Here is a 13,573-nt window from a genome sequence, read left to right as displayed (position 1 = left end):
GCATGCAGCTCACTACTTCGTGTATCTCTCTGTTAGGAAGACCGCCCCATGCCATCTGGGTGCAGCCGAGGTAAGACACGATCAATAACGCGCGAGGAAGGTGGCAGACGAACCGAAACGGATACAGATGCGGTCGTGAGGCATGGGCCGAATGCACCTGCATTGCCGCCTGCAGCGCCTGCCCTCGCCGAGCCCCCCTCAGGTCCCTCCGGTCCCCTCTTTCTGCGGTTACATTTATAGACCAGCAACGAAACTCTATGGGTATAAATATGTATATAGGCCCAAGCTCAAAGTCTATTTAAATTCGTTCATCGTTCGGAAATAATATTCCCAACTGTCAGAAGAAAATCCTTTCAAGGTTGATCCCTACCGTACCGCCCGTTGTATCAGGAATACTAGGCCCTAGAATAACACCTAAAACCGCCTAAAGAACGAGGATCGTCTTAGCTCCCGCTCCCATCCCTTTCTCTCCGACTCACGCCTCTACCACCCAGTGCTCCCATCACCATCCGTGCGCCGCCAAAGCCAGGGATCACCAACGCACCGACACACACCTGAGAACGCCGCATCCCCGTCACATAACCATATATCATCACATTACTAAGTAGTAATCTTTAACCGAAAAACCCGTGCAGGCATCATGGCAGATACAACAGCCGGCAGCAGCAACGTCGACATGAACAGCGCTAAGCCGCTCTACACCCTGAACCACACCAACGAGGTCGAGACCAACCGGCTGGACTCGAACCACTACAACCTATACCTACCCATGCAGGGTGGGCACGCGGTGCCTCCCCACATCAAGGCGCACCTGGAGTCCATCAAGGGCGGCGCACGCGTCATCGACGTCGGCACCGGCACGGGCTGCTTCCTGACGACGCTGGCGGAGCAGGTGCCCAGCACCAAGCAGCTCGACGGCTTCGACCCGGACACGTCCAAGTTCCCGGCCGCCGACACGCTGCCCAAGAATGTCCGCCTCATGGGCGGCGACGCCACCCAGCCCTTCCCCGAGGAGATGAACATGTCCGGCTCCTATGATCTCGTCCACGCCCGCCTCCAGTTCTTCTCCTGGCGCAAAGACGAGTGGCCCCGCGTCATCCAGGCCATGGTCGCCCTCCTCAAGCCGGGCGGGCACCTGCTCTGGCATGAGGGCGGCTGGCACGGCTGGCAGACCATCCCGCCCAGTCTGGCGTTCGACGAGTACCTAGGACACGAGATCAAGCGCACCATGGCCCTGGGACGTGAGCCCATGTAAGTACCAACCCCCAAATTCAACATTCCCCCCTCTTTCCCCCGCACCAGAGGCAGAGAGAGAGAAAAACCGATTTCCAAAAGCACATCATCCATCATCCCTGCTAACAACGCCAACTTTAAAAACAGCCCCGCCTTCAAGCTCCCCGGCTGGTTCAAGGACGCCGGCCTGCGCGACATCAACAAGGAGGTCTTCAACGTGCTGCAGGACGAGAAGATCCAGCGCCTGGGCGCCGACGTGCTGTACACCGTGTGCTACCAGTCGGCGCTGGGCGTCGCGGACCAGGGCGACACGCCCGGGCTCGCGACGCGCGAGCGCGTGCACGAGCTCTTCCGCCAGATCAAGGCCGACTTCGACGCCGGGCTCGTCGGGCAGGAGTTCCGCTGGGTCTGGGGCCGCAAGCCGCTCGTCGGCGAAGGGGTCGAGGGCCCGCCCACCCCCGCCGCGTCGAGCACGTACGAGGTCTCAGCCGGCATGGCGGGGTTGAGATTGGGTAAGGACGAGGCCTCGGCTACGCCGCGCACGCATAAGCGCAAGTCGAGCTTGTTCGCCTGGGTCAAGGATGCGTTGGCTCTTAATGGCGGTAGCAAGGGGAAGGATGCCAGCAGCAACAAGAGTGCTGAGGCCGAGCCTGCTCCTGCTGCTACTGCCGCCCCCACCACCACCACCACCGCTTAAGGCTGGGTTTATTATTATCATGAGAAATTCTAAGTCACGGCCGCGTACGACGCTTTATGAAGTGGAAGATATGAGCCCGTTACCAGAATGGGGAGAAATACGAACCATAATGACTTGAATTGGAATGGGAGAAGAGAACGAAGCGATGCTAGTATAATGGCGGGAGGAGTTTGTTTTTGTTTCTTGCTGCAGCGCATTGGGGGCGATACCCGTCGTTTGTTTAAACTCATATAATCATAGCTCCCCTAGACAGCTATCGAGAAATAGACCTCTAGCTGAAAGTATCATGTGTGAACACCATGCTTGACATGAATGAATGCAAATACATAAGACCAGTAGTCATCATCGTAATGAACCCCCCCCCCACCCCCCGGGTAGACACTCTGGAACAAGACGGGCTATCATCAGGGGCTGTCATCAGGGGTAACGAAGGAGGCTGGGCTCGCACGAACCGCATCGATAACTACTTGTCCCAATCAAAGAATAAAGAGTTTGTCATTAATCGCGACTCCCCACCGTCATAGTTTCTTGGATGCTTCGCCATAATGAAGTCCTCTGGGATTCTTGTCCGATTACTTCGATTTCGATGGAAAGTTGTAGTTTTGGTCGGTCCAAAAAAGGTGCCTTTACGATTTTGACAGTGACGGAATGCTCAGGGAATTGGCCTTCTGCGCCGAATGTGGTTGTATCGGCCTCATCGTGTATATTCGAACCGAGTTCTGTCATGGTCGCGGTATGGGTAGGATGAAGTTGCGGAATCAAGTAGTTGGCGTACATTGTCGATTCAAGCAAGTCGTCAATATAGCTATCCACGGACTTTCGCATGTCTATGCCAGCTGCTTTGCATATCCAGCTGGGTATCCATAGCCTACACCAAGGCTCAGTATCATCACGTATACCCCAAGTGATGCATAGTGACGTCTTCGAAAGAGGGCACGGGGACTTCCTCGCTGGATCAGAAGAAAGTGCAATGATGCCCTTGGCCACTCTGCTTCCCAATTCGAACTCGGCTGCTGGGCTGGGCGATTGGACCATGACATGGTTGAACATTGGGGGCGACGAATTCGCTATATGATACTGTATGGGGAGGTACTGTTGGTCTGCCATGGATATTTTCAGGGGCAGTATGAGGCTTCGGGGTTGGTCCGGCTTGATGGTGACCATCTTTCGTTGCGCTTTGCAGATGTCAAGGGTTCCTGTGTTATCCAATCAATAGGTGGGTAGTAAACAGTCCTGAAAATAGAAACTAAAGGGATCAGCACAGATACGCGTGGTGCAGTGTCATATACCTAGGCAATTTCCCCTCTTGATATCTATCAGCAAGTTTGGTTCTTGAAGGCGAAACAGCTTCCCGTAATGAGCTTTTGTAAAGACGCTCTTGGAGCTGCCTCAGGGCGAAAGAATGAGAACCTCTCTGGAGAAAGTGTCCCGGTTAAAGTAGCAGTCCAGTATAGCGGCGCAATCTCCTCGTGCTGGAGAGCTTCCGAGAGGGCACACCAATGTTTCGAAAGTGATTTGCCTATAGGAAAATTGCAACGGACCAGAAGCCTCCCATAGTGCTGTCAGATCATGTTCAAAGTGCGCGGGCCCTGGTGCCAAAAGGCTGCCGTGAAAGTGAGCGGAATCATATGCGAGTATCAAGGCGTCGGTGGTGTCTTTCAGAATCTCTTCCTGTAGACGACTAAATGCCTTGTGTCCTTCTCCGTAAAGTAGAGGCATATTGACATTGAAGAGTCCCATTAAGCATTACGCACTGTCCTCGTTCCTCGTAGTCTGTCGATTGGCTGCCCAGGACATTTTCGTGGCAGTGCTGATCCATGTTAACACGACGTTTACGTCCCAAAAGCATTCCCTCCGAAGAAGCTCTCGATCGATCTTCGTGAGGGATGCGAGCATGTCTGCCAACGATGCTCGGGCCCCTAGTTGATCCCAATGCTGGTTATAAAAGACGACGTGTCCGGGAGCAATGAGTTCCTGTAGGGTCCAACCTCTAAGCAGCCACCTGCAGCGTGCCAGATCCTCGAGTTCTTGGACATCCACAAGATAGGCATAGCAGATTCTTGCTCTTGCATACCAGTCGAACATGGAGTTGATTGCTTCGGACAGTTCGGCACTGCTGCTCTTATCAATGCAGATTGTATCGATCCATACATATCCTAGCCCGTCTCGACGTGCTTGGTCGGCGCTCCTTAGGACCTTTGTCGCTGAACCGCTGCTCTTCCACTCCGGATCTTCGGACCCTTGAGTGTGAACATGGCTAAACAGGATCTCATCATTACCCCACGTATGGGACAAGATAGCGTAAGGAGGAGTGAGATATTCATTGGCAAAACTCTCCAGGCTTAGGGTGTGGGTATTCAGGAGCCTCATGATGTGGATATGCACGCCGAACTCCGGGTAAGATTGGGGTGAAGGACATTATTTCGGGGCAAATGATGACATGGTGAGGGGAAACAGGCTTAGGGATAATAACAATTCCCGTAGGCACGCACCCCAGCCCCCCAAGATGTTGGGCCACTGAGAGCGTCATATTTTCAAGGAGGGTGGTACTAAGGTAATATTTCTATTGGTTGGAGAGATCCCTGACGTCTTACATGCATGGCCAGCCATCTTCCCAAGGAAGTGCCAATGACAAGACTCCAGACGAACCAGACCTACGAACCCAATGTTATGCATGCTGCCAACGCCAGGGGTAGATATCAGCAGCACGCGACAGCTTGCCCGGACGAACACTTGATCGAGATATGATACACATTACAAGTCGAATAATACTTCATCCCTTATTAACATCGAAAGTCTTTGCCCACGATGAATGGCGCAAACGTTTCTTGATGCTGTCACTCGATTAGACAGGATCAATCTTGACTCCTGATTACCCACACATCTCACGTGTCTTCCGTCCGATACGCACCAATGTTTGTCAACATGGCAACTGGTACTGTCACCCGTAACACAGCAAGGCGGGAGCAGGGGGCAAACTTACCTGGAAGCCCTGCCTCTTGAAACACGACGGTGGTGAATCAGGACCAGTCACGCAGACAGTAATATATGTATCCCGTAATCCTGTGCTTTCCAAAAGAAAAATTGCGCTCTGTGGGAACTGCTCTCCCCCTTTCGCTCACAGCTTCAACACCGTGTGTAGAACGTCCTGGGCCCAGACAGCAACCATGAGTCGCGCAAGTCAACCCCAGCACCCGGGAGGCGGCAGTTCGCATTCCCAAAATGGCCAGCTGATTCTGCACCCTCAAGCACATCCTCAGAGCAGTCATCACTCCAGTCACCCCGCAAGCGCTGCGGGGGCAACAGGCCATCAGCCAACCGCGCAACCCAGTCTGCACACGCCCGGCGGAGGGGCTCGACACGTGCGTTTCGCCAGCCCGGACCCGGGACTTCCTTTGAGTGCTCACCCTGGCGTCAACCCCAATGCAGGCCAGGCCCCCTTTGGCCAGAACTATCCCGGCCAAGGGGGGCAGAACTATTACGCCAACCCGCCGCCAGCAATGGGACCACCAGCACAGCAGCCGCCGCCCGCATACCCCTATTATCAGCAATATGGCGGAGGTTACTACCCCCTCCCGCCGCCGCCGCCGTACCCGCACCCGCCCCAGCCCCAGCCCCCGCCCGACCCGCGCGCTGGCAAGACCGCCCCATCGAAGTCGCGCTCCCGAACAGCCTCGTCTTCCACTGCAACCGCGCCGACATCCTCTTCCACCTGCCCGCGACGCGCCAAGAGCCCTTCGGGCGGCGTCTGTACCCCTACGCCTACCTTGCGCCCGCGAACCGCACGCCCGCCGCCGAGGACGGCCTGCGCCACCTGTTCCGGCAGCTCGAGCAGTACCGCCTGCAGGCGATCCCCGTGCGCCTCTTCGACCGGGCCGCGGACCTGCTGGACCGGGCCGACTGCGCGCGCGCGGGCTACTACGCGGCGAGCCGGCTGTTCGTGGGGCTGTGCGCGGTGCTCGACAAAGAATGGGGGCTCGGCTGCAGCGACGCGCTGCTGAACCAGATCGACGAGTTCGCGCTCTTTCTCATGGAAGGGTACGACGCGGCCTTCAACCAGCCGCGCGTGCTCGTGGACTTGCTGAATGCCTACTCCCAGGTCTTTCAGCCCAGCACGCCGCGACACCTCCAGACGGTCCGCGCCGTCTGGCGCGCGCTGCCGCTGTTTGCTCGGTCCATGGTCGCGCAGAGTCTGTGGGGGAGGACGGCGACGGCGCCCAAGACGTCGAGCCGGTCGGCGTTTGTGCGCATTTTGCGGGATATGAGCTTGTTTTGATTGAGATGGTGATGATTGGTTCGGCTGAGGAGTTGAGTCAGCTGCGGATACGGTAACAATATTGCTTTTCGTGGTCGCGTGTTGTGGCCGAGTTGAGATTCTCCTAATTAGCGATCATCGAGAGTATCACATAACCTGGGACAATAGACAGTGCTCTTTTGTTTGCACAATATCATTTAACTTGGAGATGTACAACCCAACCCAATCGACGAGAAAGATGGCAACAGTGAAGTGATGATGGAATCCAAGAAGCGATTTACTCCTTTCGGCTTTCCCCGCATCATAAGCAGTGACGGACACACCCCCTTGTATCACGCCAGCCATCCACGTACAGCCCAACAACAAGCGATGGACCGACCAACCAATGGGTGCATTCACTCCAACAAGTTTGCCGCTTTCCTTGCGTCGCGCAGAATAACATGCGACCTGCTTGCTTCTTCTTCTTTTCGCCTCACTTTTTCATCAATCTGTACCACCACGTCCGTTTTTCGCTGCCTGTCTCACTTTTTTGCTTTTCGACTAACGCCGAAGAGCAAACGCCGTTTTTCTCCTACATCGTCTCAGGCCGTCTATCTCTCAGATTGCACCTCTCTATCTCTGTCTCTCTTGATTACATCTTTGTCCGTGGAGTTAGTTCCCCTCCCCCCCCTCAGATAGCGGCCCGGCCCGAATCCCCAAACTCCTCCTCCGTCATTCACCCACAAACAATGGAGTACCAACCCACCTCCACCCCCTCCTATCCCCCACAGCAGCCATCGCGTCCAGGCCCGACGCCCCTCGCCAACATTGGCCCAGCCCCTGCGCTATACCCAAGCGCCTCAGGCGCCGTCGCGGCCACCGGGTACCCATCATCATCAGCTCCCGCTCCGGCTGGGGGTAATTATTACTCTGACAATGTTCAGCAGCACCAGCTGCCGCCGCCGCCGGCGCGGGTCAGCACCAGCAGCAGCGGCGACCGGAGCATCAAGTCCGCGCGGACCACGTGCGAGTTCGCCGCGCGCGAGTACATGACCCAGCTCCGCCGGATCCCGTACGGCAGCGGCAGCAGCTACAGTGTCAGCGAACCCATGGCTATGGACGCCATGGCCCGGGCCCGGACGCAACAGGGGCTGGTGCTGGACGAACTGCAGACGCTGCGGCGCCGCTTGGCCGTGGTTATCAAGGAGGCCGAGGCGCATCGGTGGCGGAAGTGGGTTTTGGGCGGGGTCCTGTGAGTAATTATGATCCATCTCTCCTCTCTTTTTGTCCTTTTGGTTTTCAAGGATTATTAAATATCGCTTGGGATGTTTGTGGGGATGGGAAGTGAATATATCACGAGATATAAAGTGCTCCATACGGGGAGGAATTTAGCGTAATTACTCGATTAACACAAGCAAAACAATAAGGGCCTCCATCATGCCCCTCGTCCGACGCATCTTCCGGCGTCAGGACAGCAACAAGAAAGGGGAAGATAGCAACAACAAGACAGCAACGGCGCAAACCGAAGGCAGCAACAGCAGCAGCAACACCAACAGCAACGCCCTCATGAACGCCACCGAGTACGCCTTCGCCAAGTCCCGCTCCCTGATCAAGCGGATCCGCGCGTCCATGCGCGGCAGCGGCTGGTTCCTCGGCGGCTTCGCGGCCGTCGCCTTCTTCGTGCTGTCGGTGCTGTACGTGTTCGAGAACGAGGTGTCGCTGCGCGTGGCCAAGACGGTCTCGAAGCGGCTGAAGCGGCTCGCGGCCAAGGTCGAGCGGGGCGGGGGTGGCGGTCAGGAGGCGCTGCAGCAGCAGCTGGACGAGAAGGACCTCGCGGTGCTGCAGCAGGGGTGGCGGTGGAGGGTTCTGACGTGGAGCGGATGAGGAGGGTTGGTTGAGTGAGTGAGTGAGTATGATGCGGTGGACTTAATAATTCAGGGGGGTGGGGGGCAGGAGGGAGGCGGGGAGAGAGACAGAGAGAGTGTAGATCCATTCAAGTTTAGACGCAGTAAGACGCTTGTATTTGTCCTCGGAAAAGCAAAGCTTGAAGTAACGTGTTATTTATTTATCCAAATACATGAAACCATAAATTGCCCTCCTTTGCAAGAGTATAGTATAGGAACCCTGCCCAAACGCACATTGTACTCTTCTCACAAACAGCGTAATCTATGTCTTCTTGCCCAGGTATCTATGCCACGGCGCTACATCAGTACACCCAACTGAGCCAGGCCGCCCCGATTGGGAAAAAAGGCTACATTGTCAAGTCAGCAAACTTGGATGTCTACTAGAGCTTATCACCCGACCCTTTACAACAATCTACGAGATATCCATACTTCCGAATGCAGTCAGGTCGAGCCTCACCACAAGAAGATGCGGGTAAAGCTCCTGGAGCCAGGCTTCGTCCCCTGCGCCTCCTGGCGCAACACCTTGCCGGCTAGTCCGCGGTCGATCGTACGTGGGTACCACTCCGGCTGCAACATCATATCTGTATAATTTCCGTAACACTATGTGTCAGCAACCAGTACTACCAGCGATATATATATATATGTACATTCCACGGGAAATGAAGACCCCCAGGGTGGATTGGATAGAGGAGAGGTTTTTGCTTACCCGTAACGTCCCAGACATTGTCTCCAATAGCAACCCAAGCGCCGGGGCCCACGGGGTCGTTGTGCGCAGTCAAGTCGTCGAACATGACCTGGGCCATTTCGGTCTCCCGCACGCGGTACACGATGCGGCTCTGGTAGTTCGCCTTCAGCATGCCCAAGGCTCCCCGGGCCGGGGCCGGAGTGCCCTCGTCGTTCAGTATCTCGGTGGCGTCCGTGCCGCCGATTTCTTGCGGATCTCGGAAGAGCCCGCATGCGTCTCCCTCATCTGGTACTGTTCGTCGTCACACCCCGGCTGTCAGCCTATCTCGACCATGACAAGTTCATATAGCAAGAAAGAAAAGAAAGAAGGGAGAGAGAAAAGAAGAGCCGGAAAGGGGCTTACCCGTAATGTCATATACCCATTTATCCAAAACCACGTGGTGCGCCTGGATTTGATCAACCGAGATCTCGTTCACAATCCTGCCGATGCGCATGGAATCATAGGGGCTCTCGAGCAGAATGTCGGTGCTGTGCCATTGGGCGAACAGCTCCGAAGCGTCGGTCACTGCCTACTGATTGAGCAAAGCCAGGCCGCCGGGATGCACTCTCAAGATAATCTGATGAGAAGGAGGATTGGAATTAGCAAATCACCCTGCGTTAGAAGCCGGTTGAGAACCACAAAGACACGGGCTTTTTCCAATCAGGGCAAGAAAGCAGGAAAAAAGAGGAAAAGAGGAAAAGAAGAAAACAAGATCCGTGATGGAATGGAGTGGAGGCAGGAGACAGGAAAGGGGGTCATTCATCCAGTAACCAGTACTAGTGCCCAATGTTGTTGTCATGTTTGGACTTTTCATACGTACTGGTCATATCGTACACATAACGACCGAGGGCGAAATAGACGCCCAAGTTCGGGTTGTCCTGGAACCGGAGCGTACGCGCGGTGAAGGGCGTGAGGTCGGCCTCCGCCCGCGGCGCGCTGGGCGGGTCCATGATGTAGCCGCAACGGTACTTAGAGATGACCGACACCATCGCGGGGTAGAAGCCCGGCAGGGACTCGTCAATGGGACCGCCAGGGTTGCTGAGCAGGATAGGTCTCCAATGCGGCGGGCATGCAAAATCTGTTTGGCGTCGTCATAAGTCAGACCTCCCTCTTCCTCCCACACACCCCCCAGACTGGATAGACATTTGGGTGGCAATGCAATGGAATGGAATAGACTCACTGGTCAAATCGTACACCTCCTTGCCGTACGTCTTATACAAAGGCAGTCCGTCGGTTCCATCATTCTCCCGCACCGCTGCTTCTAAACGAGGAACCGCAAGCTTTCCGACCAGCTTCCAGCTCTTATACGAGCGCATAAACGTCTGATTCCAAGCAATCTCTGCCTCTGTCTTTGCTGCGCTCATCTGGAGGCCGTATTTGGTCATTCGTACCACTTCTCGAAAACTTTCGTTATCCCACCGTAGAACTCCCAAAGCCTCTGGTTCATGACGTTTTTGGTTAGTATCCTTTCGCTCCCATTATGTGCCAAGAGGGGAGGGCGCAGGAGGGAGAGAGAACCGAGAGGACTCAGAGTTAAAAAAGAAAAAAAAGAAAAACACCCAGCTTGGCTTACCGGTGACATCGTAAACATCATGCGCGGCGTTGTTCCGCGGACCAAGATCCACGCGTCGTCCGCCTCCCGATGCGCCCCGACCTCGCTGATGGTGAGGAACGGCAACGGGTCCCCCTGCGCGTTGACCGCCAAGAACGTCCGGGCCTGCACGTCCAGCAGCTCCCGCAGCGCCTGCTCGTCCCGGAACTTGCTCCCGCTCCCCGCCGCCGCCTGCTTCTGCTGCAGGTCGGCGAACTGGCGCGGCGGGTCGCGGTTCCGCAGCTCGCGGCGCATCTCGGCGCCCCCCGCCGCGGCGACGAGATCCCAAGCCTGCCACCGGTCGTCGTAGGGCGGGACCTCGAAGTCGAAGGGCGCCCAGGCGTCGCAGCGCGCGTAGGCCGGGTCGCGCCGGGCCTGCGCCAGCTGGCGGTGCGCCTCGGCCAGGGCGGCGTGCCAGCCGCGGGGCAGGGGCTCCAGTCGCTCGTGGACGTCGCACCACTTCTCGAACCAGTTCAGCCAGTCCGATTGGAACCCGATGGGGTGCACTCTGTCTTTGTCAAGGGGGTCCGTATACTGGCTGCCGGGATGGTAAGTTGTGTGTCGCCGAATTGATAGACTCTCTTGTTTGAGACCACAGGTGCGTGCCTCGCGGGATTCCGAGCTGCGGCTTGGCTCCTGAACAACTCTTCTACGATATAATGTCTTGGAGCTGGTCCCAACGTTTCGGATCTGCGAATGGGCATGGAGGCATTCATGAGTAATCCGATGGCCCGATACACCCATATCCAGGGTGCACGTTTTCTGTATAACCCCATCACTTCTTGGCAAGCATTTTAGCACTCGACCTGGTATTTAAGCGCATGGGCGATCTTGAACTGCTTGATGGCTGGTCGCCACGTCTCCGTCTTCCACGGGGAGATGAACCACTTGAACTTTTCTTCTTGGTACCACGGGCGTCTTCCTACCCAGCTGTGGACCCTCCTGTTAAAATCGAGCGCCGTGGTCCTCAGCCTCTCTTTTAGTGAATCGAGGGGCGTGTCTACTTCAAGAAGCGCCTTTGCCGCGGTGATGGACTTGGTACTCGCACCGGTCTTCGAGAAGTGGCGCGCTACTTTGACGAATCTGGGCATGATCAAAGCCTTGCACCCGTGCTTGGCGACCTCGGTGGTCCAGAACTTTTCTGTAAGCAGTGCTGACACCCAAAGCAGAGGAACTACTTCTACGTCTTCATCATAAGACATGTTCTTTGCTTGGCCTTGACCACCGTATTGAACTAGCGTGCGACGGGATGGCCAAGGCATTGTCATCCAGGCCATTATTGTGCCGGTGGACCACGACTCTGCCGTTCTATAAGCACGACCCTTGGGTTTGTTAAAAGATTGCTACATTTCGTTTTGAGTTAGTAGTTTGTTGTTTTTAACCCGTCCTTTTCCAACACGGGCTCTCGCGGGATGAATCTGCATTTGTTACTAGCGAGACAATATAAAGTGTTGGGTACTTACACCGCCAAAAACCATGTTCTCAAAAGCACGCCCAATCTCTCTAGAATTTTCGTCATTAATGTACTTGAGATCTTTGTCAGCCAGAGGGTGGAAGTCTATTGGGTTACAAATCCAATACCTACTGGCTCGGCCTCCAACACGCCGTCTTCCCTATAAACACCAAACAAAGCATGCTATACAGAAGTCAGAAACTATGCGTGAGGGACGAGGCTTCATACAGGGTTCATACCATGCTTTCGTGGCAAAACTGTGTGGGATTATTAGTAGAGAGTTCTCCAATTACTTCTTAGGTTCCGGGATATTGGCAATCTTACTGTTTTGGCTATGGAGGCCTGGAGCAAGCATCTCTCAGCTAGGGTCAAATCTCCCTCGACAAGGGCTCTCATGTGGAATACCGCGAGGCTAAGCTCTCCTTTACGTTCTTCCAGAGCGAATTTTTTTCCTCTTGGAGTTTCTTTCGGAGGAGTGTGGTACCACCTGCCCAATATATTGTGACCGGTTTCTATTGACCATCGATCATCTAGAAAGGTCGAAAGGATGAACTGATTGCCCATGTATGTTACTCTTTTTCCGGAGGTCCTCCACAGTCATCGTCCACGGACCAGAATTTACGTCCTGGAAGCGTCCGCCGGTCATCGACAATCTTGGATTGCCACCAATTATCCCTCCGGAGCCAAGGCAGCCATTTGTCCTCGTCGATAATGAGTCTGCCTTGGTCGAAAGCCCTGGCACTCCGTTCTTCGTCCTGAGCATCGCCTAGCCTTCTGTGGCCGCCAGCGAAGTCCCCGTAGAGAGTCTCATTCAGTACCGCCAACTCCCAGGTCCTGAAGCCGCTCAGCTGAAGATCCTGTTCTGCCTCGCTCAGGAACAGCAGATCAAGCTCTTCCAGTGACGGCACCGGGTAGGGTTGTTGGCCGCTGCCGGCAGGGTCTTCGGCGTAGTAACGGGGGTCCAACCCCGGAACATAGGTGCCAGGCCAGAATGATCTTGACCGTTTACGCCGGACCAGACGCGCTCAGGGGATTGCCCGAAACGCTGGGCCCATGGGGACAAGGGATAATCGTAGTTCCGGTTTGCATTGTTATTATTCGCCATGTCTCCTCGAACACTTTGGCTGATGTTTGGATTATTGGTGGGTGGAAGGATGAGCAAGACTCATTGGATATGCGTATGTGTCAATCAAGGAATGAATGCCATTCTGGATCTGCACTCGACGGCCCTCTTCTCATCCATAATGGGGACAAAGGGTGCCTGCCTAGCCCCTTGCTCGTGGAATGACTATAACAGACAAAGACAACAGCGTCCATTGTGTATTGTAGCTTAGTTACGCAAACAAAACAAAGAACTTGCCAAGGGAAACCAATGCTTGAAGATAACGACGACTCCCCAAAAGATCCGAACTGAAAAAGGAGAAGGAAAAAAAGGAAGAAAAGTTAGTAAGGACTGCGGCCAGTGTGGATTGAACTAGAGTCTTGTTAGCTAACTGACTCTGACATCCAGGTGTAAACAATGGATTGCTTACCACACGACCTCCAGATTGATGTTTCCCGAAGTTCTCGCTTCAGTCTGGCGCTCTCCCAACTGAGCTATGTCCGCCGTTGTTGGGGTCAGACACGATCTAGTCCGCTTATATTTCAAGGATCTCAGGCAAGAGTGGTGGAAGGGGGGTGGCATGTAGGCTTCTTAGAAGGGCGAAGACGACGATGAAAACATGGGGGAGCTTACTT

The 13,573-nt window shown here is 55.1% G+C and overlaps 7 protein-coding genes across 7 annotated transcripts; 3 read left to right on the top strand and 4 right to left on the bottom strand.

The window, feature by feature from the left end:
- Nucleotides 1–640: 640 nt before the first annotated feature.
- PG994_013567 (uncharacterized protein) lies at nt 641–1,930 on the top strand (the record flags this gene model as incomplete). The annotated part of the gene is made up of 2 exons (XM_066864976.1): nt 641–1,251; nt 1,381–1,930. The coding sequence occupies 2 exons, from the start codon at nt 641–643 to the stop codon at nt 1,928–1,930; spliced, it is 1,161 nt and encodes a 386-aa protein (XP_066709937.1).
- A 498-nt stretch (nt 1,931–2,428) lies between these two features.
- PG994_013566 (uncharacterized protein) lies at nt 2,429–3,037 on the bottom strand (the record flags this gene model as incomplete). Its single annotated transcript, XM_066864975.1, has 1 exon — nt 2,429–3,037. The coding sequence occupies one exon, from the start codon at nt 3,035–3,037 to the stop codon at nt 2,429–2,431; it is 609 nt and encodes a 202-aa protein (XP_066709936.1).
- Nucleotides 3,038–5,097: 2,060 nt separating this feature from the next.
- Nucleotides 5,098–6,206, top strand: PG994_013565 (uncharacterized protein; the record flags this gene model as incomplete). Its single annotated transcript, XM_066864974.1, has 2 exons — nt 5,098–5,491; nt 5,545–6,206. The coding sequence occupies 2 exons, from the start codon at nt 5,098–5,100 to the stop codon at nt 6,204–6,206; spliced, it is 1,056 nt and encodes a 351-aa protein (XP_066709935.1).
- Nucleotides 6,207–6,913: 707 nt separating this feature from the next.
- On the top strand, nt 6,914–8,048 carry PG994_013564 (uncharacterized protein; the record flags this gene model as incomplete). Its single annotated transcript, XM_066864973.1, has 2 exons — nt 6,914–7,416; nt 7,580–8,048. 2 exons carry the CDS (start codon nt 6,914–6,916, stop codon nt 8,046–8,048), a joined length of 972 nt encoding a protein of 323 aa, XP_066709934.1.
- A 432-nt stretch (nt 8,049–8,480) lies between these two features.
- PG994_013563 (uncharacterized protein) lies at nt 8,481–11,127 on the bottom strand (the record flags this gene model as incomplete). Its single annotated transcript, XM_066864972.1, has 6 exons — nt 8,481–8,578; nt 8,775–9,044; nt 9,156–9,317; nt 9,613–9,845; nt 9,987–10,093; nt 10,366–11,127. The coding sequence occupies 6 exons, from the start codon at nt 11,125–11,127 to the stop codon at nt 8,481–8,483; spliced, it is 1,632 nt and encodes a 543-aa protein (XP_066709933.1).
- Nucleotides 11,128–11,177: 50 nt separating this feature from the next.
- PG994_013562 (uncharacterized protein) lies at nt 11,178–11,585 on the bottom strand (the record flags this gene model as incomplete). Its single annotated transcript, XM_066864971.1, has 1 exon — nt 11,178–11,585. The coding sequence occupies one exon, from the start codon at nt 11,583–11,585 to the stop codon at nt 11,178–11,180; it is 408 nt and encodes a 135-aa protein (XP_066709932.1).
- An 820-nt stretch (nt 11,586–12,405) lies between these two features.
- On the bottom strand, nt 12,406–12,941 carry PG994_013561 (uncharacterized protein; the record flags this gene model as incomplete). Its single annotated transcript, XM_066864970.1, has 2 exons — nt 12,406–12,776; nt 12,803–12,941. 2 exons carry the CDS (start codon nt 12,939–12,941, stop codon nt 12,406–12,408), a joined length of 510 nt encoding a protein of 169 aa, XP_066709931.1.
- Between the last annotated feature and the right edge of the window lie 632 nt (nt 12,942–13,573).

This window comes from Apiospora phragmitis, assembly GCF_038363925.1.
Source record: "Apiospora phragmitis strain CBS 135458 chromosome Unknown utg000011l:1.0-3236445.0:1.0-3240683.0, whole genome shotgun sequence".
Classification (NCBI taxonomy): Eukaryota; Fungi; Ascomycota; class Sordariomycetes; order Amphisphaeriales; family Apiosporaceae; genus Apiospora; species Apiospora phragmitis.
This window is presented reverse-complemented; position numbering and strand designations above follow the sequence as displayed.